The sequence below is a fragment of the Natrix helvetica genome (assembly GCF_964273705.1).
Source record: "Natrix helvetica genome assembly, chromosome: 2".
Lineage (NCBI taxonomy): Eukaryota > Metazoa > Chordata > Lepidosauria > Squamata > Natricidae > Natrix > Natrix helvetica.
In genome coordinates, this window is record NC_138552.1 from 143351584 (window position 1) to 143378832 (window position 27249).

Genomic DNA, 27249 nt, shown 5'->3' on the forward strand with positions numbered 1-27249 from the left:
GTAAATAAGTCAACTTCTACTAATTTTATGTTATGTACATGTTTCTCTTGGTATGGCTATTTTTTTTAAAAATGAATTAGAGAAAAAGGTTAAACAAGCAGAAAATGTATTGAGCAACTGATTTCTTCCCCCTCAAATAGTAAGGGATTCTTGTGAGCCATCCTCATGAACTTATAGTTAGACAATTGGACAACCCATCCACATTACTTAGAATTATATATTTTAGTATTACGTAATTGACTCTTCCCCCACACAAAATGTTCTTTATAATAGTTACATCAAAATGTGCTCATTCCCCTGTATTCCAGATAGATACTTTCTGTACTTCCACATCTGATCTGTTGATGCTCAGGGTTGCTTCCATGGTGGTTCAGTTGGAAGGTGTTTGTCATAGATTTTAAATATGCATTGAATTAGTATGTTTTGAATGCTGGCTATTACGCATAGTGTAGATGAAAACATCTTGTTCACCAGTATTTCAAATTTAATCAAAAACAATTATTTGTTTGAGGACATGATAAAATATATGTAGCTCAGGACTGAACTGTGAAGTCCTTGGTGATCTTTGAGCTTGGCTGTTTGCTTACAGACATTTTGTTGCCCAAAATGGTAATATCAGTGTGAATGTGTATGGGATGATAAAGGAACTAACCTCCCACCAAAACTGGCAGAACACACTATTGTACATAAGTAAGGAGCAATCCTCTCCCCACTTACTTGTACAGATGATGTTACCTAGTTGGGTAATGAAATCTCTGCAAGCAAGTATCCAGATATCACCAAAGACTCCACAGTTGTACCTGTTACTATTTATTTATTGAAATGCTTTATTTTGGTCAGTTTTAGTATTTTAACTACCTTTGCTCTTTTATGTATATGTTAACTGCCTTGAGCATATTGGTAAAAAGAATAATTTTAATGGGTTGTTTAGGAAGTAACATTTAGGAAGGATGCTTGAGTTATTTTAATCTAGTAATAAAGTAGGTAAAATCAGGATTTAGTTTGAGCAGGTTTTGGAGTTATGACAAAAAGCATTTATATGTTCGTGTGTATATGTTTTAGAATATTCCAGATCTCTAACTTAATTAGCCAATTTGTTAATGCTAATTTCTTAGAAGGGAGTAAAATGTATTGTCAGGAGAAGGGATTTAGTTATTTAATGTGTTCCACAATATTAGAAGGTTTAAAAGGGGTAACTTATATTGTTAACTTAATATACATACAACAATCAGTAATAAAAATTATATATCCTTTTGTGGAAAAACATTAATATCCAGAAGCTTGTTTGTTATTTATTGGAGTTGTTTTTTCAGAGTTGTTTCAGCTGTTGCTTTTTAGACTTGAACTTTTAAAATTATTATACTTGGGACAAAAAGGAACAATCAGAATGTCTTTTGTTCCTTTCTTCTTAAGTAATATCTGGTTACTTGACTGGTTACTAGTAGTAGTTAAGAAAATGTAAATAGAAACTAATACTAACTTTCCTTAGTTTGAGTACAGTTAGAGTAGCACATACTTAAAACATTGTACTAACCAAGCTGCTTCATTGTAGGGGGATTGACCAATGGTAGTGGTCGCTATATTTCAGCAGCTCCTGGAGCAGAAGCCAAGTATCGCAGTGCTGCAAATACCTCCAGTCTTTTCAGCTCAAGCAGCCAGTTGTTTCCTCCCTCACGGCTACGTTACAGTAGATCTGACATTATGCCCTCTGGGAGGAGTAGGTTATTGGAGGATTTCAGAAATAATCGCTTTCCTAACCTGCAACTAAGAGACCTTGTTGGGCATATAGTTGAATTTTCACGGGATCAACATGGCTCTAGGTAAGCATATATAGCTCTCCTGAATAAATAGGGGAATATATGTTTCTTTTAGTAATGTCTTTGGGGAATATATTGAATGTTGCATATATTAATATTTAATATTCAATATTGATGAATAATTCTGATTAAATATATATCACACTGTGTACCCAGAGACCTAAATTTGGGGATTCAGTTGGCATCCATAATAAGATGGGATGCACAATATGAAGTCAAATTTTGTTTTCAAAGTGAATCAGAGCCCATTTAAATTAATTGTACCTCACTGAAATAGAATTGATGTGATTGTAAATAATAAAAATAATTCACAAAATAATTGAAATAGAATTTTAAATTTGTATATGGAATTTAGTATCTCATTGGCATGATTGGTTATAGTCACTATAGTCATGAAAAGCTTTAAAATTCTTGCTATATTTATTTATATTGGCATGTACATTTCTGACATTTACAGATTTATACAACAGAAATTAGAGAGAGCTACTCCGGCTGAGCGCCAAATGTTGTTTAGTGAAATTCTGCAAGCAGCGTATCAGCTGATGACAGATGTGTTTGGAAACTATGTAATACAGAAATTCTTTGAGGTAAATATGTTAAGAATATTGTTTAAAATTTTAATCATATGAAGGTATTTAAATAGAAGATTATTCGGGGATGGAAAACTTAACAAACCTTAGGGATAGAGTTACTTTAACAAGCAATGAAAATAAAAGTTAAATATGCACATTTTTGTCTGTCTTGCGTAAATAGCTACAGGACAGAGCTCAGTAAATGAGCAGCCGCAATGGATTAACCAGTAACACAACCCATAAACAATGTAACATTAAAAATAGATTTTTCTGGCTGCTGGCTTGGGGCTTTCTAATAGACATGCATACTGTATAATTTTTGTGTTTGACATTTTGAAAGCTGAACAGAATAGTAACTCTTTATATATAATCCATATGGACAATGGACAACTTTATTGACTAAAAAATAAATACAACTTATAAAATACATAGAGGCAGCAGTATTACAATCCAGGAACTCTTTAACTTCTCCATAGCACAAAACTGACAGATATGTAGTACACCTACAGGTCAGGTAAGCAAAAATATTGTTTCTGAGCAATTAGCTATCACATTTGATGCAGCATCATACAGTCTCAGAACCAGCATACTTTAACATTCACTGGTTGGTCAGTGGGGCTTAGCCATATTTGTTAGGAGCAAAAAAGCTAGTGTGTGACTGCCGGTTGTCAGAAGGTGAGAGAAAGGCTTAGTTCTTAATTACCTTCCAATGGTATGTTGGGAAGTTCAGTAGTAGGAGACTGTTTTTCAGGGAAACCAGCTTTTCCACCAAGGCAGTGTTTACACAAGAGACATGGAATTTCACTTGCCTTGGAAAACACAGTGTGCCAATGTGTAATCATCGATGAACCTGGCTAGATGCAAGCCATGATGACTAAAACAGTGTTTTGTCATTTCACTTTTTCTGGCTTATGAAAAAAACTACAACACATACCTAGGGAGATTAACTCTTTTGCCTTTTTCCATAAGTCAAGATTCCCTCCTCTTTCCTCACGCACAATGTGGTACATTCTTATGCTTGCCAAGGGAACCCCGCTGTTGGATCTGGTCCCCTGATTGCTACTGATGCCAGAGTTGAAATATGCCTTAATATTTGTGCTCTGCCTCCTGGCAACAGCCTAACCTCTTGACCTCTGCATGGGCTACACGTAGAACTTTATTGTTTATGATAATTTTCTTCATTTGACTACTCTATCACATAGCTACTTCAGAAAGTAGATTACATTAGTTCCCAGTCAGCCTTCTTCAGACTCCCAACTGAAGTTCAAAGAGATTGATATGAGCAAGATCTGTATTAATTTAGATGAGTTGATAGACAAATGTGAAAATGAATTTTTATTATAGTTTGTTAAGAAAGCTTACCTCTGTTTAGCCCTGTTATGTAGCCCCACCTCAGGTAGCCATTTAAGCAAAGTATGCAGACTTCTATTGCATGTGCACAGAAAGCAGGAATCAGAATACTGATTTTACTCTTCCTCTTTTTTTACACAGCAATAGAACTACTTTGTAATTTCACTGTACCCCATAAGATTCCAAATTATAATACCAACTTCTACAGGGTAACTTTGGAACTGACCATTTTAAGACCAGGACTTCCTGCCAAGTGAGAAAAAAAATGTCCTTTGCCTTGGTGACTTAGAACCCATGATTTAGCACATCTGACTGCAACCATCATTCAGGTTATGGACTACTGCATCTCATTTGCTACATGGGAGAAAATCCTCGCCTTGGAGGCATCTGCCTGGTTCCTGATTCCTGCAGCATGAGAGATGCTACTCAATATAAACAAATTCCTTCTAAATAAACAAGCAGGTCTGGGGTGTGAATTAGAGCTGTAGAGATGTAGATAGGATGTAAATTAGAAGGAGTTTCCCTATCTTTCACCTCCTGAACTGTCCCTTGTACTGCTTAGTAAGTAAAGTTGAGTAAGAGAAAACATTATTAACTATAAGGAATAGAATGGGAAAGAAATGATAACCTCTGCAAATAACCATTCTTCACTAATTAATTTCTATGATTATATCTGTGATTGCCAACTCAAGATTGCCTCCATGAGTCAACAAACACAAATAGATATTACTATTTAACATGTGCTCAACTGACTATTTCTCAGCCTTTTTTCTTCCTTCCCTCACCAGCTCCAGTCAATAGCAGCCGCAGTGGAACTTGTGCCTGCTGCTTGTTGACTAAAGCAGTCTACAGTTTTTCTTCACTTAGGGAGTTTTTTTTAAAGTTAATGATTAATGTTAGAACAGTTAAGGATGTCGTTCAAAACTAATTTTTGTCTCAAAGACAAAGTTCTAGACTCAAAAACACTCCATGGTTGTTCCAAATTTTTGCACATCCCTTGCTTGAAGAACTTACATTCTGAGTCTCAATTTTTAGAGTACTGTATTTTTCAGAGTATAAGACACACCTTTTCCCTAAAAAAGAGGCTGTAAATCTGGGTGCGTCTTATACACTGAATACAGCATTTTTTTTGCCTCCCAAAACTCCGCCCCCTTCACCATAATGGCTGTGCCTAGCTTTTAGAAGGCTTTCAGAGAGCTCCTGGGGGCTGGGGAGGGCAGAAATGAGCAAAAAGTGGCCCGTTCCCCCCCCCCCCCAGTTCCCAAGAGCATTCTATAAGCTTTCTAAAGGCTATCCATGCCCTTTTTTTGACGAAAAATGGGCCGTTTGTTGCTCATTTTTGCGTGCCCCCCAGGAACACACTACAAGCCGCCTAAGGGCTATTCATGCCTTTTTGGGGGGGAAAAACAGGCCTTTTGGGGGAGGTTTGCAGGGTGCAAAAACTTTTTCTTTTAATTTTCCTCTTCAAAATCTTGCTGCGTCTTATATTCTGAAAAATATGGTAGCTCCTAGATTAATATTAAAAAATTAAACATACTGTACCTCTAAACCCAGGAAAGCTTAACTTCCAATCCATGGAACCCTTGGGAGGTGTTTCTCCAGATTCTGAATGGCATGGATGGTACAAAAAGATTAAGATCCCTTGTTCTTACCTAAGGCAACAATTTCAGGCCATAGTGGTTTTCAGTCGTGTTTCTTGCTTACAGAAACCTTCCTCCATTATTCTGTAAGCAAGAAACACAAACTGAAATCTCCCTTTCATCACTTTCAAAGGATTTTAAAATCCTAGAAGAAATGGAACAATTTCCCCACCCTAATCAATATTATCCTGAAAGCATCAATTGTGTATGTCCTGCAATTTTGAAGAATTAGGCTTATTTAAATTGTAAGTGTTTTGAGAGGATCAGTATTATTTGTATTATATGTGAAAGCCAAATGATTTATTTCACTTGTTCTATATTAAAAAGACATTATCTCTGATTATTTAAAATTCATAAAAATCAAGTTGTATTGCTTTAAAACCATTTTGCTTACCTAAGTCATAAGAAACCTGAACTCTTAGCATCTTCCTCCTTTGGTCATACTTCCTGGGGCTGCTGCAAGTTATAGTTCTACAATAACTTGTATAGATGAAAACTGAATTTGGAGTTCCTTCACTGGATGATTTATTTCTGAGATTGCAATTACATGTGTAGTTAATTCTCAAGTGGTGAAATACAAATCCTTGGAAGAGACATAAGGGAGATCCTAGTAATAAATGATAAAGTGGCTAACAATGCAGGTACTGTTCATTAAGTTTTTAAACTTGTGATTTTCTGCAGATGAACATGTAAAGTTTAAATTTTTTAAACAGTGCTTTCACTTTCATTGTAGTTTGGAAGCATTGACCAGAAGTTAGCACTTGCAACGCGCATTCGTGGACATGTTCTCCCATTAGCTTTACAGATGTATGGGTGTCGAGTCATTCAGAAAGCTTTAGAGTCTATTTCACCTGACCAGCAGGTAATTGTAAGTTAGATCAATATTTTTGTATTTATATTTATAATCAAAATATAATCCCTTTGATTAGTTCTGAAACATACTTATAGTGCTAATCTAATTTTTAGTTTAAGAATACTCTTTGAATTCTGGTGACTTCATATAGGTTGATTGGTTGATAGGTTGAATCCAGTAATAAGTGGATTGTTATTGCTTTTTTCTGAGTTACTATTTTGACTTCTTAGTCTAGTCTTCAGCTCTGGGATTTTCTAGTCTCATCTAAATCTATGGAGATTCTCAGTCATCCAGGTCATGGTTGTCCCAAAGATGCTTTTTCAGGAGGCAACTGGACTTTCTTGTTTTTATTTGAAGATGTTTTGCTCTTATACAAAAAGCTTCTTCAGCTCTTCTTCAGAGCTGAAGAAGCTTCTTGGATGAAAAGTGAAACATCTTCAAAGAAAAATGAGAAAGTTCAGTTGCCTCCTGAAAAAGCACCTTTGGGACTCTCATCTGAATGCTAACCAGGAGTAACCTACTTCACATTTTGATACCAGCAAATATTAGCTTGCTGTTACTACATATCTAGACAATTATTTGTTGAAATATTTTGTGAGAGGAACATCAATTAAGGACATGCATAACTTGATCTCTCATGTTATTTCTTTGTAGAATGAAATGGTGAAGGAACTAGATGGTCATGTCCTAAAATGTGTTAAGGATCAAAACGGAAATCATGTCGTACAAAAGTGTATTGAATGTGTTCAGCCACAATCACTCCAATTTATTATTGATGCTTTTAAAGGACAGGTAATTTTTCATTTATTATTTTGTGAATGAGGAATGACTTCCATAATTCATATTTAGGCAAATAATAACTGCGAGCATTCAACTTCAGTTTTGGATTTGTATTGTACCATGTAGCCTTTTATTCCATAAGAGATTTTTCCTTGGTGCCTATATTGTAATTCTTCATGCATGTACTGAAAATAGTTTAGTTTATTCAATTTACAGCTACAAATATTTATGAAATACAAATTTCAAAACTTTCAACCTTCCCGTTGCTTTTGACTTAACACTTAAAGATTTTTCTAGAAGGTGCTAACCATTTGATCCTTTAGCTTTATATGTACTACACCAGTGGTCAGCAAGCCACGGCTCGCGAGCCACATGCGGCTCTTTACACACTTTAATGTGGCTCTTCTGTGTGCCGGGTGCCCGCTCCCCTCCCTCCTCTCGGGCACTTCAAAACAAGCGCCCCTTTCCCTTTTTTTCTTTTCGACCCACAGTGATTAGGGAGGATCCTGAAGTCGGGCGGGGACGAGAAGCGAGGAGGCAGAAAAAGAAACGGAGGCTAAGGAGCTTCCCCCCCGCCTCCTCCCAGCAAAAATCTAACCAGGGAGTCGGGCGGGCAGTAGCAAATTAGCCGATCACGCCGCGTGATCAGCTAATTTGCTACTGCCCGCTGGCTCCCTGATAAGATTTTTGCGGGGGGGGGAGAAGCTCCTTGCCTCCGTCTCTTTTTCTCCCTCCTCGCTTCTTGGGGCTCCACCAATGGGGGAGCAAGGCCCGCCCAGCGCCAGGCTTTGGGCTAACACAGAGGTCTGCAAAGTTGGCTGTTTTAAGACTGGTGGACTTCAATTCTCAGAATTCTGGGAGTTGAAGTCCACCAATCTTAAGAGCCAATTTTGCAGATCCCTGCCTGGGCTAATATGATTGATGCCCTTGGTGGACTTCAACTCTCAGAATTCTGGGAGTTGAAGTCCACCAGTCTTAAGAGCCAATTTTGCAGATCCCTGCCTGGGCTAATATGATTGATGCCCTTGGTGGACTTCAACTCTCAGAATTCTGGGAGTTGAAGTCCACCAGTCTTAAGAGCCAATTTTGCAGATCCCTGGGCTAATATGATTGATGCCCTTGGTGGACTTCAATTCTCAGAATTCTGGGAGTTGAAGTCCACAAGTCTTCAAGCTGTCAGGTTTGAAGACCCTGGGGTTTTTTTCTCTAAAGGGTTAGGGGTGCAAGGGTCTTGCAACTTGACAGCTTTAAGACTTGCATGCTTCAATGCCAGAGTTTCTGAGCCAACATGACTGGAGGAGGAATTCTGGGAGTTGAAGTCCACAAGTCTTAAAGCTGTCAGGTTTGAAGACCCCTTGGGGTTTTTTCCTAAAGGGTTAGGGATGCAAGGATCTTGTAACTTGACAGCTTTAAGACTTGCGTGCGTCAAATGCCAGAGTTTATTGAAACTAAAAACAGTGTACCATCCTATGTATTTTCGGTTTTAAAAATGTGACTCTCAAAATAAATTTCAATCGTGGTTTTGGCGAGATTTGGCTCAGTTGAAAAAAAAGGTTGCCCACCACTGTACTACACTATGCAGAACTTCCTATTAGGGCTGGAGATGGAATGTTTCAGAGTTTTCTGAAGTGTTCCATTCTTGGATTGAGTAGATTTCTAATTACTATTTGATAGGTGCATTTAATAATATCTACCTTTTTAGTATATTGCTTTATCAAGATGAACTGCAAAATAACTATCCAAAATGCATTGGAGAATAAGACAAATATTCAGAATAGTCACTCTTCCTTATTTTCTTCTTGAAGTGAAATAGACTGCCTCAAGTGTTATTAAATACATTCCCTGGGAACTGTGAAATTAAAATATTCCCATAAGGATGGGAACCATTCTAAAAATTTCACACAGGTATGAAATAATATATTCTTATAATTAAAATCTTGTTATTTCAAGGTGTTTGTGCTTTCAACTCACCCTTATGGCTGCAGAGTAATTCAACGCATTCTTGAGCATTGTACTGCCGAACAGACCTTGCCCATTTTGGAAGAATTGCATCAACACACAGAACAGCTTGTGCAGGTTGGTGTGTACTAAAATGCCACGATGAACATAAACAATTACAAAATCATTATAGGCAGATAATATTGGGGAAAATGGATATTGGATTATGCTGGGTAATTTAATTATACTAATTATATTGTATGATTTAATTAGACAGGATTGTGAATATAGGCATGTGGCTAGAATGTGATCAGAGCTAAAACTAAGTTTCTAAGGCAAACAAAAACATTCTGTATTATCATTTCATGATCAAGCTATGGAGACAACTAAGAAACAAAGGCAATGTGCACACCACAAAGCAAATCCTCCAAGGAAGCCATATGCAAAGTTCCCTGGACCAGATTGCTTGACCACAGTTCTCTACCCTCTAATAACCTCCAAGTTAGATTACTGCAGTGAGCTTTACATCGACCTTTAAGAACACTCAAAAGCAACAGCTGGGGCAAAAATAATTTTTCAGACCATTTTGTACTGGTTCTAAATTAATTGTACTGCCAGTAGCTACCTTTTACTGATTGTATTACATTTAACACTCTATATGTTAATTAATACTTAAAGGAGCATTTTTCCTAGTGTGCATCTGAACAAACATTAAGATTTACAAGGGTGAGGGGCTCTCTTTACTGGTTCATAGCTGTAAAAGATAATTATAGTCTCCCTTATGGTACTCCAGCTTTGGAATGTCCTTTCCTTAAAGACCAAACAAATGCTAACATTGTTTTTAATGTCAGGTGAAGACCCAGCTTTTTACTGATTTATATGGGCCTTTGCTGCAACCTGCCCATGCCTTATTGCTCCATAATAATACTTAAGGCCTCTCCACTAGGAATATGCAGTTATTTGGATTCCAAGCACAAAAGACGCTTTGCAAGCTGGGAATGCTTACTGAATCTGTCAATGCTTCCAGGGAACAATCCCAGGAGATATATATATTTCAATGAAGAAAGCACTATCAGAATCTTCTTAGATATGTATTTTGGGGGGACTATGTGTGTAAATACAGGAAAAGAAGCAGATTCTTTAAGGAGGCAGTGACGAGGCACTACAATTCCACTAAAGCAGATTTCCCATTTTGGATCTGGATTAATTGCACATCCTTAATCTCCAAGTGGTTCCCATTTATGGTAGATGTGATTTGCCAGGGTGATTGCCTTTCTCCTGCATCTGATCTTGGCCAGAGGAGAGCTAAAAGGAATGGCAAAGCATGCTACTTTTGGATTCCTCTCTCTATGTTTTATACCTGGGCTTCAGAAGAACAAAACCATCATATGAAACTGTTCCTTCCTCCTCCTCTTCCCCCCAAAAAGCAACAACCAGAATGCACTGTTCCAATCTGCCTTTTTCCAACCTGAGCCCATAGACAAAATTAGCAGAGCCAGGCAGCCTGTGTCTGGTGCATCTCGGAGGCTTTCCATGGGAGGAACAAGTCAGGAGAGCATGTTGTTTTTGCTAGATGAGAATGGGAAAGAGCTTGTTTGGGACTGTTGTTGGGGCACAGAGTGATCTAGAACAGCTCCAACTGGCATAGCAATTGAAAGATGGATGGATGGGTGGAAAGCCTGCACCTTTTAACTGTTGACTCCAGTGCAGTGATGGCTAACCTTTTTGTCGTTGTGTGCCAAAAGCCCACACTCATAATGCAATGAGAATGCAACAACCACCCACCCCACGCTCCCCCTGCCCCCGCGTATGTGCGTACAATCCACCCCACATCTCCCACATGCGCCCTGTGCATGTGCGGCAGAGATCTGAAAATCAGCTGGCCAGTGGGAGGTGCGCGCATATGCGTGGTTGAGCTGAGCTGGGGCAATAGCTCACATGCTCACAGAACAGGCTCCGTGTGCCATCTGCCGTAGGTTCACCATCACAGCTCTAGTGGCAAATGGCTTGGAATGTTGACTGATGCACATTATAGAAGTAGAAGAGGAATAAATGTTTTCCTCCAAAACCTATGTAGCCCCAAGACAATTTGAGTTTTAGACCCCAGATATCTCACTCTGCTTATACAAAGATCATTTTTTTAAAAAACCCAGAAGCAATGTAATGGCATATTGCATCTTTTTCCATCAAAAGTGACTGGAATATGTGAATTCGGAGAACACAGGAAGTTTAGCAATTTGTATAATTGTCTAAATGTAGCCTCATGAGTGACCCATGCTTAGTTGATTTTGTCACTTAGCATATTAGACAGATATGCCCAGTCCAATGAAATATTGTGCTTTCTTTCTATTTATTTTGGCTTAGTATTTGTCTTGGACATGGACGTTTACTCCTATATCTTTCATTTTTAAATGCTGAAGCATTTTCATGCAGTGAATAATCACTTCTTTGACTGTAACATTTTAAAAACTAATGATATGACTTTATTAACTAATTTTAGGACCAGTATGGAAACTACGTTATTCAGCATGTTCTGGAACATGGCCGCCCTGAAGACAAGAGTAAAATTGTTACTGAAATCAGAGGGAAAGTTCTGACTTTAAGTCAGCATAAATTTGCCAGGTATGGTAAATAACAAATTCACAATTGTACTGGCCTTGGCTGGTTGAATATTTAAAAAAAGGGGGTAGCTGAGTTAATCCTTGAAGAAGAAGAAAATTAGGAACAGCCCAAAGCAAAATGGAATACAAAAAACTGCAAACCTTTATAGTCTCCATACCTGTTCTGCTAGAAAGATGATTAATAAAAACCCAAAAAGGAATAGAAAGAAGCCCCAAAATCCAATTTTTTGCCAGATATTTTAGTTAAAAGTCAGCAACAAGATGGAGATTATAAGTGAAATGCACTTAACTCAATAAGTGTTGAAGCAAGATAATATCTAAGAATATTGGTTGATAGTAGCATGATTGAAACCAGAAATTAAAGTACATGAAGGATGTTTTTGAGTTTCCCAAGTTAATCCGTGTACAGCAGTGTAATATTCATAAATGTATTTATAAATATAATGTGGAAGTAGAATGCAGCTGATTTTAATACCTTGGCTCTCTCAGCTGCCCCACATTTTTTCATATACATGGAAAAAAGAATGCAAATGGATTTGTGTGTGTGAGGGCTGACAGTTTGGTGTAGAGATTAAGGCACCAAACTAGAAATTAGGAGACTTGTGAGTTCCAATCCTGCTTTAGGCATGATTTGGGCCAGTCACTCATTCTCAGCACAGCTCACCTCACAGGGTTGTGGTTGTGGAGAAAATAGTAGGAGTAAGGTGTGTTGGATATGCCCATTGCCTTGACTTGTGTATAAAAAAAAATAAAGTGGGAAATTAATTAATTGATTGTTTAATTAATTAATTTTGATCAGGAAGTTTTTTTCTCTATACAAGGATGTGGAGGAAATCTATTCATTTTGCTGAGGATAGTTCTTCTGTCATTAAAAATACAAAAATAGTCCACTAGAGCTTTTGAGCTCCATTCTGTAATCCAATAGATCCCTCATGAAGGGCAGGATGCTTGCTTTGTGGATAAAAATTGGGGGCGGTGGGCGGTTATTTCTTTACTTTTGTGCAAGTAGAAAGGAAATCTCAATTTACTTCATAGTAAAGAAACTGTGTAATATGTACGTCAGCATAGTCTTTGGATATCAGATGGAACCCCAGCAATTACTCAAGGAAAAGGTTAAAGGAAGCTCTCATGAATTGCATTTAGCACGAGGGCAATAATTTTGTTGTGTTGACAGAAGATTCAGGTAAAATCTATGTTTATTTCTATTGTCCAATCTCATAACGTTTACAGCAATGTGGTGGAAAAATGTGTGACTCATGCATCTCGTGCTGAAAGAGCTTTGCTTATTGATGAAGTATGTTGCCAGAACGATGGTCCTCACAGTGCCTTATACACCATGATGAAGGACCAATATGCAAACTATGTTGTTCAGAAGATGATTGACATGGCGGAACCAGCTCAGCGTAAGATTATAATGCACAAAGTAAGAATGAAATCCTTACATTGCTCTGCTTAAGAATTGCTTCCATCAGCAGATCAAGGAAAGAACAATTCCTCATCCCTTTTTCCATGTTGTCATACAAATAGATTTGAAGAAAGGAAGTATGTCTTGTCACAGGTGCTGGCTTTTTCCTGTGAATTTATTGTAAGAGTTTAAAAAGTCTTAACATAAAATTAAATACTTTCCAATATTTGCAATTAGACTGATGCCATTATGTCTACCAATCATCTCCTATAATGCCATTTCTAATTTCTCATTTTATATACATTAATAGCCTATATTAGTTTTATGAAAAATAGGATTATTATTTTTTTATTTTATTCTTCCAAATATCTCTCTGAAAACTTTTCTCTTTATATAAATGTTGACAGAAACAAACTTTAATTACCAATAACTGCCAAATCAATTCAGAAAATCAAACAACTAATTTCATACACTGAACTGTAAAATCAAGAATTGAATTGGTTTGAATTAGATTAGAGCCGATGTACGCACCTCAGCTGCTTAAGTGCTGTCTAAATGTACATTATCAAATCTTTAACCTAAAATATCTCGGCTTAATAATAAAATAAATAAATGAGTACCCCATATACTGGAATGAATAACTAACTTTGGGGTAGCATGGGTCATTGGTGGATAAAAGTAATTGCCATTCCCTACTGCAAATCTGTTCTGTTCTTGAATTCAAAGTTTAAATCCATAACTTTTTTTGTCTGTACTAAAATTATTTCTTTTGTCAGATATATTGTCACCCACCTAAAATGTGGTATTTCTGTTTGACTGTGTTCTAGTTTACAACTTCCTATCTGTTAATATAATAAATTGCCATTGGGATCTCTCTCTGATCCAGAAAAGCTTGATCCATTTTATTTTTTCTTCACTTCTATATTTTACATGTAATATCCCTGCTTGAGCATACTGAACCTATTCCCATTCAATGCAGAAATAGGCGAAAACTCTAGTTAATAGGCATTACAATGTCTATTGTATCTGTATACATACTGATGTAGCATTTTTACTCAGCCTTGCTTCTTCTTCAGGGTCTTAATGTAGTTCACAAATATTCATGGTTACAAATATTAAGAAAAGACACCTTGAAAGACAGGTTATATCCTGTCTATATGTCTTTATCCTTCTAACTACTTTTCAAAATGGAAATTTTGCTGATAGGAGTGTTAATGGTCTCAATTTCTTCCTTCCAGATTCGACCCCATATTACAACCTTGCGTAAATACACCTATGGAAAGCATATCCTTGCCAAACTGGAAAAGTATTACCTGAAGAACAATGCCGATCTGGGGCCAGTTGGAGGACCACCAAATGGGATGCTCTGAAGATAAGTTTAAGGAGCAGTCCAAAATATGAATTGTATTGTGAATTATCAAAACACCCAACTTAACTAAAATTTTGTGATTTTAAAAAAAATATATTTATTGACTTCATCCATTTGTAAAAAATTTATTCGTGTGTATATTTTGGGGGAATGAATTGCAACATATTGCCATTTCTTAACAGAGACCTATCAGATTGCAAGGCTTACAAAGCACAGAATGCCTGTAAATGATGTAACTATCGGAATAGCTCTCCCATTTTGTAAATTTTTACCTTGTAAAGTCACTGAATAAAATAGTTTTTAAAGGGAAAAAGTACAGTATTCTTTTAATATACTGGCTTACAGTCTGGTAGGTCTATCCACCATCATTGCACAACATGTTTATATAATTGTATATAGAATTAGTTTTCATTTTCCCCCTTTGTGTGGAATCTTTTTTATAACAGTTGGAAATGAAGCAATTGCATAATTATTATTTAACATGATACAGAAAGTTAAGTTCTGTATTTTGGTGGTTCACAATTTTATAGTCCCAAAAGCAATCAGGGTACTGCAATTAACCAGTAAAGAAGTCATAAAATGTGAACAATGATGAGTAGTTTCCACCTTTTACTCTGGAAATAATTTTTTAAAAAAACGGTGCCCTTTTCTCCGGCAGTGTACAGAAGCCATGTATATAATTTAATATTTAACTAACGGTGCAGGAATAGGGTATAAAATCAAGATAGTACTTGGATCCAGCAATGTACTGTCTGGGAAAGAGTAAATTCAATAAATAAATAGGCAGACAATTGGTGTAAGATGTGTGTTTTGCTTTGCATATACAATTGTAAGACGGGATTTGAAAATTGAGCATATGCTTGATGTAGTAGTTGAATTTGTAGGCAATTGATGGAGGAAAGAGCCTACTTAAATTTGATAGTGCAACATCTAAAGCATGATTAAATATTCAGATAGATTTTTTGCTTCCTTATAAATATAAGCATTATATAAGTATAGTTAATAGATGTAAGTTTACCGTTTGTAAACAGATTCCTTGTTTTCAATGTTTTAAAAGCCTTGCTAATTAAGTAGTGATGCTTACTTTGGTTGTACAGATGTACATTTGTAAACCTTCATGCTGTAAATGTAATTTGTTTTACCCCTTTTGGGAAGAAAATTTGCATTTTAGTGTATATTCATATCCCTGCCCCTCTACCCTGACATAGTGTTGTATAATGTAAATTTATTTCGGCAAATCAAGACTGGTTTTTTAAAAAGTCTATCTTTATATGGTTTCAGAAATATGAATCAGCTTTCTTTGATCTGTTACAAAAATCTTTTGTTTATTACATAGCTATTCTGTTAATATGGACATTTTGGAAATTTTAAATCAGTTTAAACATTAATGAGAATAAAGATAATTAATGGACAGAAATACTGATGACAGAAACCAGTGCTTCTTCCATCTTAAATGTAGCACGATTTGTTTTTGTATAGAAGAATGCTGTATTTTTGAACAGCTTGTTTCATCCTAAAGCAAATATGTATGATACTGTCAATTTAAACACAACACTGTAACAGTAAGATAAAGGTGTACATTTACAAGCGGCCTTATGTACATTTCCCAGTTTCCTTTTTAAGGCAAGAATTGTGACTATATGTGTATAATTAAAATCCTTTTTAATCCTTTGCCTTTGAAGATATTTTGGAAAGATATTTACTTTGTATATTCAGTTTCTGAAAGATAAAATGCATTGTATCTTGTTCAAGCTGGCATTTTGTATAAGCACTTCTTCATTTTTGTGACATAATATAGGTGCTTTGCCTCAGAATTGTTGGAGGGAGTGACAGTTATACAGCATATGCAAAAGCTTTGGGGTGGAGGTTCCAGGAAATGGAAAAGAACAGTGCATCTTATTTGGGCAGCTTCTTAATAGAAACATGCAAATACCTGCATACCATAAAAATAGTTTATTCCAATGTTGATGTTTTTTAAATAATAGTAATACCACCTAAAATACATATATAAAAATGCATGGTAATTTCTGTTCATAATAGCTTTCTCCCCATTTACATAATTGTTAAATATGTGATAATTATATTGGTTATAGAACAGTTTTCTCATAGTAGTTGCAACGATAGAATTCTGAAATTCTAGTAAAATTTATCCTGATGCAAAGAATATATGATTTGAAGAGTTGGAAAAACATAGATCTTTTGTACTCTGCTATATGTTAGATAGCCTACATGTGTATAAAACTTAATTCAAATATAATTTACTGCTCCTCAATATATTGCAAGTCTGTCCTATAATCTATTGGTTCAATGAAGTGTCATATTTATAATACAGGAAACACTGTTCTGCTATCTGATTGAAATATATTTACACAGTAGAAGTATGGAACAACAGGAATGGCTTTCCTCAACTAGTAGCTGGAATCAATCTTACATATGTTGAAAAATTCTCTATCACCCCCCACCCCCTGACACCCTTCTTTGATATCTCCTTTAATGTAGATTTATTTAGGTCTGCTCAGCATCTAGGCCACTATTAGTTCATATTGAATGATGTAATGTTCACCTGTAATATTCTGTATAGAAAAATGAAAATGTGTAAGTTTATGTTCTTCTTTCCAAAAGGTGGTGGTCCACTGACTATAATTACTCTACTTTGGTTGGAAACTTTAGCTATGTTAAGCTGAAATAAGGTGCATCATCTTTTTTTTTCTTTGTGGATTTTTATATATTATTATTATAAAATATTGGTTATGCAATCAGCCAGATGCTTAGACTGGATTTGGCATCTTTGTCCACCTGTTGAGTCCTTCCTAAGGAACTGGAATAAGTAAATGTTGTTATTTGATAATATTAAAGGTATTGTTGCATTATTATGATTGGTCACCCAGCCAGATGGTTAGACTGGATTTGACATTATTAATACACTTATCAAGTTTTTAATTACCTGTTCACAACAATGTGAAGTCGTAGCTGCCCGTTCTTTAGCTGCTGTTGGCCTTCATACACATAGAGTTCTTCCCAAGAACCTAGGATGTCAAAATGTATCAGCATAGTATATCTTGCAATCCACACAGTGTGGCCTTTTGCAATTGATAAATGGGAATGTTGTCAATGCACTGATTTTCTAAGTGCTGTCTGGGATAATCACTAGGACCACCATGGCTGGTTTATGTCACTTCACTTTCCAGATCTTGATATTAATATTATTATTTAGTATTTATATGCCACCTATCAAATAAAGTACCAATTATGCTTCAACTATCTGTTAGTTTCCCACTTGTTGGGCCACTTATAAAACAATCCCTTGCAATTGACCTTGGTAGCTGAAGCTAATGGGAGTTGTTTAAAATGAACCTTTGTAGTAATATTTGATCCGTGTTTTTTCTATAGAAGCGTCTATGTATGCTCCTTGTAAAGTTTCCACTGGAAAGTACAGGACACCTGAGATCCCACTGTTTTGTATGTCCAAATTTGTATATCTGTCACATTTATGTATATATTGGATAAAATACATTTTAACACCCATTGTCTAATTACTGTTGTATAAATGAAAATGTTCTTAATGATAATTAGATATCATATCTAAACCAGTTATTTACCTATGTGTAAGAAAAGAGTTCACTTTTTAAATTAATAATGTGCTTTTTTATAAATTAGAATTTACCTGAAGGATATCTGTTTTTTGAAATCTGACCTGGATGCATGAAACATCTTTTCCTCTATAAAATTGGTGAAGAAATATTTCTGAGTGAATCTATTCAAGAGACGTTATCCTTGGGAAATTTGAGAAACTACGTTTTACACCAATCATAGAACCCCTTAATACTTAGAAGTGACTTGGAAGGCTCATGGAGCAGTAAACAAGTCAGAAAAATATATTGGATAAATAGAGTTCACCTGCCTTTATTCTTCACAAGTCAGTTTGAGTTGTGGATTTTCATCATCATCCTAATTTTTCAAAATTGTTACTATTGATTCCAGTTTACCCCTATTTAACTGAATGAGAAAATGAAAATAGCAATTACTTAAGTTTAACTGGAATGTATTATTCTTGGCAACTTCTCAAAATAAGGCACGAAAGTAGCTTTATCAGTATCAGTAAATTCCACTTCTACTTACCATAGTCTCCTCACCCCTCCATTTTTCTTATTTCCATACATATTTCTGCATATAGCTTTGTCTTATAACTTCAAGTTGGCTTCATTTTGTCAGAAGTTGTATGTTATCTGTGCAGATTGATCCCTATTTTCTTATCAGAGAAAGTAACTATTCGGACTTCCAATTGTCTTGTTTCAGCCAAGTTATTATTTCTGCTTTGCCTTTTCTCAAGGACCTAATAAATCTTAAATTAGGTCACATTCTTGAATATCATCAATAACATCTATTTTGGTTTAACTTATTTTGAAATAAATTCATTTTGTTATTCTAAGCCAGCACATTAAGGCCTCCCTTGCAAATGGATACTGTCAAAATAAATGAATGGAAGAACTTGAAAAGGTCTTAAATAATACCTTCCAAATGAAATGGCAATATATCTATCCCATACGGCTCACTAGTGCTGCTCTAGTCCATAACTATCATAAATTTATTGGCTTTGTTGTATAATGTAAAAAAAGGTTCTCCAGCCTAAGGCTTAGCACTTTGTATATAGCTGGAATGTATAATTTATTCCACAGCACTGAATTTCAATTAATTAGGCCTAAGAATTGCACCAGTGCTCTTATCCAGCACACTAACAGTCACATGTCAAAATTCTCTTCTGCACTAACAAAAATTGGAACGTTGGCCGACCATTACATTGGGATATAATATGTGATTTTTTTAAACCAGGGTTGATATTTCAGTCTGCGTTCCCAGCTTTGTCCTAGTTGATGGTGATGGTAGCTCTTCAGTTTCACTGCACCCTCTGCGTTAGAGGGATCTATCCTGACCTTTATTCTATTACCAGATAAGCTACAGGCATTGGGATCTTACGTTACGGGTTTATGAGACAAAGTGTTCATTTCTAAAATGTGGATACATTTACCATTGTGCACTGCTGATTGAGAAAATGTAATGGCAGCGGAGGCCTGCTTAAAAAGTGGGCATTGGAATAAAATCCCCAACCTCCTGAAGTTCAGCCCCCCCCCCAAAAAAAGTCCACTTAGGAATAAAAATGGAGGCAGGAGCAATCAGCCCAGGTTCAGTAAGTGATGGTTTTTCCTATAAGTTCCTTCCTTCACCATTTAAAAAGTACCGTAAAATCAAAAGATTTGTCAGCTAGATGTGTTTACAACAGTTCTCATTTTACTTTTTCTTAAGTAATCTTTTCTACCATGGATACACAAGTAGTCATAATTTATTTGATTGACTGTTCCAAATGGAATTGATAATTGCAAAAGTCTAGTAGAGGCCATTCTGCCTATTACTTGCATGTGAAACCACTATGTAACAATAAGTAGGACTTTCAGTTGCACTTGGATTTTATTTATTTATTTTAAAAAACCCTTTCTAGGCAGCAATGGCCAATTATTTTACTATCAGCAGAAAAACATGGGTGCCTGTAGAGTTACCACAGACTGAACGTGACCTAAAGGTGGCCATCTTTTAATAAATGAACCCAGAAATACTCTCCAGTTTTTAAATTCCAGCTAGCTAATGTTTTACCAAACTCACAGTATTTGAAACAGGAAGTCTGAATGTGCTTCTTTGGGGAATGCCTCAGGTAATCTTGCCATGTTCCTGGCAACAATAGTTTGACAACCTTTAGATAATGGTTCAGTTATTTTTCAGTTATGGCCACTAAACATATTAACAATTTTCCCAGTGACTTAAACTGAATCATCAAAATTCCCTTTAACTTGTTTTAGCTGCTGAAAAGTTTTCACTTCTGGACAACAGTAAGCAACAGGTTCTGGGTGCCAGATTACAAACTTGTTTTTTAAAAAGTCCATAATACAATTCCAAAGCCTATTTGTGTAAGTGAAGTTAGGACTAAAGTTCTTTGAATCCAACTTCAGAACAAGAGAAAATTCACATAAATGAGGGGTTCTTTATCTTGTCAGATGCACACATGAAAGAATTCAAGCGAACTACTTTATTATGTTCTGTCTACTATACAGGCATCTCCCCACAGAAGCAGCCTTCTCTTGGGATCAAATCGATATGGTTCTAAGGAACTTTGGGTCAGTCAGTTTGCAGTTGAGTAGTGACTCCAGGTTAACTCTGCGCTTGAGCCTTCCTCCAGACTGGCTGCTTCCCAACACATTCTCCTTATTAGCTAGAAAACAAAGAAGAAGTATGACTAAGAAATAAGGTGATGTGCTCCCTGATTTCCTTCTGATTTCATTATTATTGATCAACCTCAATAAGCTGCTTATACACTTCCTCATTATGCCTGTAAAAGTTATTTAAATTTTGCCGAAGAACTTAACACCTCTTCTTGACTCTTAAATTACACCACCACCCCTGAGCCCAACCCTTTGTGTTTTGCTTTCTCGGCCTCTGCCTTCTGGAACATCCTGCCACCTGAGAACATCTGGTCTACACTTTGGCCATGGTTACAAAAATTCTGAAAACTTGGCGCTTCCCCTCAAGTCAGCACAAGTGCCAAGTCCTGGGTATTTCATTGTTGTCAAACCATTGTTCCTTTCCCAGATATTTAGGGTTTTACTTGCTTTTATCATGCCTCCCAGAGTTTTTATAGTGTAAGGTGGCCTTATAAATTTAATTAAGAGAGTTCTTTAAAGAAAGCAAGAAAACTCATACTGGATTAGGTCATCTGTCTGATACTCTGGTTAAAGTGTTGGATGTGGTAAAGAAAAAGTCTTATGATTAACCCCATTCAATTGTGATTTGGCCAGTTGTCATGTCTCAGCTTAGTCTTCAGAGGTTCATTGCACAGATAAATAGAATAGAAAAATAGAAAAAAAACAAAGACAATCTACACCTAATAAAGGAGATCACCACCTATCAATTACTTTCAATGAGCCTGAAGATTATCTCCTTTCAGAAGACTTCTGTAAGGTATTATCAGAATGTGGAGGCCCTTTTCTCCTTTTTGAGGAACACACTCAGGTTTCAGCCATTATTCATCTAGAAAACTGCATTTCCAGTTATTAGTTTACTTGCAGACCTGGATTAAACTGAATAATGTAGCTGAACAGCATCCAATTTTTGCTGATTGTCAGAATGAGCTTGTTTTGCATACTTGCATGATCAACAAATGCCTACAAAAGGAAAATACATGCTCTATATTTTGTACCACTGGTCACTAAATATTTTTTTTATCTTACCTTAAAAGTAATAACAATTATCTGGTATAAATACTAAATGATGTGTAAATATTTCTCCACTGTACTCTAAAAGAATGGGAAGTAGCTCTGCCACATCCAGAAAAGTTGGTTAAAAGTTCTAGTGATAGAAGAGAAAGTGTGCTTCATTATGTAGAAAGTTAAAACCCAACCCTCTGCTAGAAAACTTTAATATCCTGGGAAATATTAAAAAGTCAGAATATTGTGTTTCCCTGGATGTGAAAAGGGAGAAATATGTTTTTAAAGACAAAGTAGCTTCCTGCAGCTCTCTGCCCACCCCACCCTCTTTGTCAATGAACCATTAAAGCCTGAGCTAGTCTACTTTACATAATAAAGGTAGGATTAGCCTACAGAAACTCACCACATAGCATCTGGGAACTCAACCAAACTTGGACTCAAAGCACTGCCTAGAAAGTTGCCCCTGCAAGGCCCCATGTGAGTCTGACAACCAATCAGAATACATTTCTTACACAGGAACAGGAAACAGAGAGGTGGGGCTGAACAGAGAGTATAAAAAACCCAGCAAGCCTCTTCTTTTCTTTCTTCACCTAACATCTGGAAGTATATAACCCCCCTTTTCTGTTCAGGAGCTCAAGCCATATGTGATCCTGTCCACCATTAAACCACCTTTCCAAGCAGCCTCCATGTTTCCATTGTCTTTTTTCCCACTTGGAACTGCACCCAGACATTTAATAATAATATATATTTCTTCCAACAGTTATCACAATAATAATGGAGCACTGTTAAAATTTAACTCTTTAAAAGCAGGAAAGTGATAGGATACCCTTAGGCCTATCATATTTTTGCTGCAACAATTGAGATAGAAACAAAACCTTTTGGAATGAAGGTAACTTTTCAGTGATAAGAGGAATGTCATAAAAAAAAGTCTGCCAGAATTGTTCCACATGGTCCCAAAGGGATACATACTTCTTTCTCTGCAGTTCCAGGAGCTCTTCGGTGTAGCTTCTTCCTCTGCTCCTTAACCCTCCTTTTTATGACAAGGTCTGCCTGTAAGTAAGGCCACTGTTGGTTATGCCTGCATGACTAATGTTAGGAGAGACCACACAACGCTTTGAAGATATGCATTGCCTATATGTGGAGGCATCCCACAAAAGAAATCAGAGAGACGCTGGGCCTGTGGGAAGCTACCAAATGACTGCATGAAATTCATGTTTTGAGAGGAGCCGCCCACAAAGAATTGGCTGCATGCTATCAGTCTGTGTGTACCTCCCAAGAATATTGATTTTAGCTGATTCATATTATGCATATATACTATTTCATATGTCATCACTCCGTGATTTATAGTTATCAGAGGCAGGATCAATGCCTGTGAGAGGTTGCATTAAGCTTTTTAGATGATAGAAAATTGTGTTGGTAATAATTTGAAGGACTTCTTGTTCAGGCAAGTTAAATACTGAAACCATCATAATGTATGCATATAAAGTAATAAATCAATTACATAAAATGGTGGTCAGCTTTTTAGCTTAACACACTCCCCGGAGGGAAAGGAGGCAAGTTTATAATGATCACTATAACAACAGCTATTCTCATATTTTAGACCCCGTTTTATTTTATGGATTGTTTTGAGAGGCCTGGCATCATCATATAAGACAGGCAGCCATACAAGTCTTCTAAATCAATCATTCAATCACACTGATCCAGAGCCTCCTGGATTGAGAGGTTTTGCTTGTTTGTTTGTCTATTTATTAAACTTCTATGCTGCCCATCAGTGGTGGGATTCAAATATTTTTACTACCAGTTCTGTGGGCGTGGCTTGGTGAGTGTGGCATGGCTTGGTAGGTGTGGCAAGGGAAGGATACTGTAAAATCTCCATTCCCTCCTCTCTCCAGGGGAAGGATACTGTAAAATCCCAATTCCCTCCCAATCAGCTGGGACTCGGGAGGCAGAGAATAAATGGGGACGGGGCCAGTGAGAGGTGGTATTTACCGGTTCTCTGAATTACTCAAAATTTCCGCTACCGGTTCTCCAGAACTGGTCAGAACCTGCTGAATACTACATCTGTGCCAATCTTGCAGAGGCATATTACCAGTGGCCCTTATTTGCACCTAAAAAGGTCTGTGCATGCGCACGTTAGGAAAGGGGATCCAAAATCAAGATGGCACGGTTTGGGGGCATGGCAGGCTGAGTTACTACCTACTCGGCCAAACTGGTCCGAACCGGTAGGAACCCACCTCTGGTTGAGCTTTACGACTTTAGTGATGGAGTTGCCAATCCCAATTACCATTGTTTAGAAAAAGAAAAACACAAGATTAGCATGCATACATTGAACCCCTCTAAGACCTGGGGATGAATCCAGGTCTGCACACAGGCCTCTGGATCACACAGAGGGACTCTTTCACCCGGCAGAGAAGATCAACATCTCAGAGAAGCAATTAAGACTTTTCGATGGTTAAAGATAACTTGGCTGTGACTACAGGTAGTCCTTGACACACGATCACAATTGAGGCTAAAATTTCTGTTGCTAAGTGAACCATCTGTTAAGTGAATTTTGCCCCATTTTATGACAATTCTTGCCATGGTTGTTAAAGTGAATCACTGCATTTGTTAAGTTAGCAAAATGGTTGTCCCTCCGGGGAGAGGGGGCGGTCTAGAAATTTAATAAATTATTATTATTATTATTGTTAAGTGAATCTGGCTTCCCCATTGACTTTGCTTGTCAGAAGGTCACAAAAGGTGATCACATGATCCTGGGACACTGAAACCGACATAAATATGAGACAGTTGCCAAGTGACTGGGTTTTGATTACATGACCATGGGGAGGCTGCAGTGGTCGTAAGTGTGAAAAACGGTCCTACGTCACTTTTTTCAGTGCTGTTGTAACTTTGAACGTTCACTAAATGAACTGTTGCAAGTCGAGGACTACCTCTATAGTCCACATCTTGATGGGTGGGAGCAGTGGTGGGTTTCAAAAATGTTTAAAACCTCTTCTGTAGGTGTGGCCTGCTTTGTGGGAGTGATTTGCCGGACATGTGACTGGGTGGGAGTGGCTTGCTGGCCATGTGACTGGGTGGGAGTGGCCAACTTGTAAAATGTGGTGAAACTCACTTATCAACGCTCTTGCTTAACAACCAAAATGTTGGCTCAGGAACTCTGGCATTGAAGTGTGCAAGTCTTAAAGCTGTCAAGTTACAAGACCCTTGCACCCCTAACCCTTTAGAAAAAAAACCCCAGGGGTGTTCAAATATGACAGCTTTAAGACTTGTGGACTTCAACTCCCAGAATTCCTCCTCTCGCTCTTCATCTTGATGATGTGCGGACGGACAGGGGGAGGGAGCTGGAACCGGTTCTAAACGGCACTGTAGATTTGTGGAACCTCTTCTATAGAAGAGGTTAGAACTGGCAGGAACCCACCCCTGGGTGGGAGTTACAATCAACCCCATAGGTACAACCCCAGGTTATACCTCCTGGTACACAAAAACCAGCTCTACTATATGATGAAAAGTTTACCCATAAAGTTGACTAGGGGAACTGTCATTCAGCTGTCCTATGAATCAGAAAGCCTACTTCCCCGCCCCCGTGGGATGATAGGAAACTCTGATGACAAACAGAAAAATTCCTCCCTGGCGGATGCAGTTACATGGATGATAGAACAATGATTAACCTTATCGTATTAGTAATGAACATCTAATATTTTCTTACTTACACTTATCCCAGATTTTTGTTTTCCCATCTCTTCCATCAGTCCATTATTCATTAACTACATCCTGGATTCTTTTATACTACAACATTTTTGTTTTGTTGATTATTTATTCATTTTTGCTCAGGGTAGTTTAAAGCTATTCCCTGCACAGTATTGGTTCTGCTACCAAGACCTTCGAATGGGTTGGGTGGTTGGGGGCATAGATTTATAGGTTTTCTCTCTCTAATTTGCTCTATCTCTGCAAATTATTGGATGTCCTGCATTCACTAGGGAAAGCTGCAGTCAGCAGGTGGCAGCAACTAGCTGTACTTGGTTGATCTTGAAATGCTAAGCAAGGCCCAAGCTGATACACAAGGCCCTGGACAGGCCTTAAAAGGATTCAGGAAAACCCAACATGGATGGTCTGATGCTGAATGGGAAGACACCAGTGGAATTTCTGTTGCTCAACACTGTCTGAATGTACAGCCAAGATATTGTGAAGGACTGGACAAATGTACCACCCTTACTAACAGCAGGAGGAAAATAGTGAAGACGGAAGGAATCAAGATGCCCTATGCAAACCTATGGCACGCGTGCCACGGGTGGCATGTAGAGCACCTTTGCCAGCACATGAGCCATTGCCCAGCTGAGCTTCACCAAGCGTGCACGAGCGCCTCCCGCCAGCCAGCTGATTTTCAGGTCTCTACAAAACACTATACGAGCCATCAAGAATATAACTATATATATCCAACAGGAACAGGAAGTGCCTCACGGGAACAGATAGAGGTAAATCCTAGAGAGGCAGGAAATGCATCACTGAACAATGGAGATGAATGCTAGAGAGGAATAAAGCTGCATACAAGTCTGAAATAACACCTGTAACAGTGTAGGCATGCAGAAGGGGTGGGGGGGAGCACAGGGGAGCCCGCACCATCTCTGTGCCCCTTTTTTGGTCCCAGGAGGCTTCAAGGAGGCCTGCTAGACAAAAACGGGACACGGGTGGGTCGCACTTTCAGCACGGGAGGACAAAAAGGTTAGCCATCACTGCCCTATGGAAATAACATCAAGAGTCTGGATGAAGACAATCAGGACAAATACCTGGGCATCCTTCAGGCTGATACCATCAAGCACAATGAAGTCAAGAAAGGTCAGAAATGAATATATATCATGAGAAGGAAGAAGATTTTAAAGTCCAAAGTCAATTAATGAAATACTATATCAAGGCAACAAGCACCTGAACAATTCCAGTCATTCACAGGGGTGCCAAACTGGCGGCCCATGGGCCGGAAGCATCACGTGCAGGCCACGCCCATCCCAGCTCCGCGAAGGGGGAAAACGTAGCGATACGTCACACAATGCCTCACGTTTGGCAGTAGAAGAATGAACTGGACATAAGCAGAACCAAAAGCCAATCCACGCAATGCTGTCACAGACTCAGTTCACCAAGGAAAATGGGTGTGTATGGCAAGTGGCAAGAGAGGCTGAAGAAGGAAAAACTGGCCTACACGAAAGACCAAACAAAGAACAGGAAAGATAAATGGAAGGCAAAATAATACATGTCCAGTACATAAAGAAAATAAGCAGGCAAAGCAGATAAGAAGACCTAGCAGTTGCTAAGAGCAGGAAACTTGAAGAAAGAAATGGGGGGGGGGTTGTTAATTCTGGCTGCACAATACCAAGTCTTAAGAACAAATGCATACAAAGCCTGAATTGGGAAGACAGCAGCAGACAGCAGATGCCGCCTTTGCAAAGAAACTGAAGAAACAGTGGATCGCCTGGTTAGCTGCTGCAAGATCACGTAAGACAGATTGCAAATAAAGGTACGACAAGGTAGCAACATTATTGGAATATTGGAATACCTGCAAGAAATACAACTTGCCTGCAAGAACTGGTGGGACCACAAAATAGACAACATAATAAAAAGTAAAGCTAAAATGCTCTGAGACTGCAATTCAAACAAATAAGTACCTG

General features: G+C 37.6%; 1 protein-coding gene and 1 long non-coding RNA gene across 13 annotated transcripts in view; one reads left to right on the forward strand and one right to left on the reverse strand.

Annotated features, from left to right (window-relative positions):
• The window catches only part of PUM2 (pumilio RNA binding family member 2), an 84770-nt gene extending 68754 nt beyond the window's left edge, over positions 1-16016 (forward strand). For 7 of the 11 annotated variants that reach the window (XM_081943156.1, XM_081943155.1, XM_081943157.1 and 4 more), the window contains 8 exons: positions 1553-1820; positions 2275-2404; positions 6113-6247; positions 6887-7024; positions 8963-9088; positions 11451-11572; positions 12802-12994; positions 14215-16016. In XM_081943156.1, the coding sequence (XP_081799282.1) occupies positions 1553-1820; positions 2275-2404; positions 6113-6247; positions 6887-7024; positions 8963-9088; positions 11451-11572; positions 12802-12994; positions 14215-14346 (1244 nt within the window). In that variant the 3' untranslated portion in view covers positions 14347-16016. The remainder of the gene's footprint in view (positions 1-1552; positions 1821-2274; positions 2405-6112; positions 6248-6886; positions 7025-8962; positions 9089-11450; positions 11573-12801; positions 12995-14214) is intronic. The other 4 variants (XM_081943150.1, XM_081943152.1, XM_081943149.1 and 1 more) reach the window with 1 other exon arrangement.
• On the reverse strand, positions 15616-18448 carry LOC309387051. 2 transcript variants are annotated; one of them, XR_014174529.1, is made up of 2 exons: positions 18247-18448; positions 15616-17371 (listed from the first exon to the last, which is right to left on the reverse strand). It is a non-coding gene; the product is annotated as an uncharacterized lncRNA (long non-coding RNA). The 2 variants fall into 2 exon arrangements; XR_014174530.1 differs by lacking the exon at positions 18247-18448 and adding an exon at positions 18010-18164.
• Between the last annotated feature and the right edge of the window lie 8801 nt (positions 18449-27249).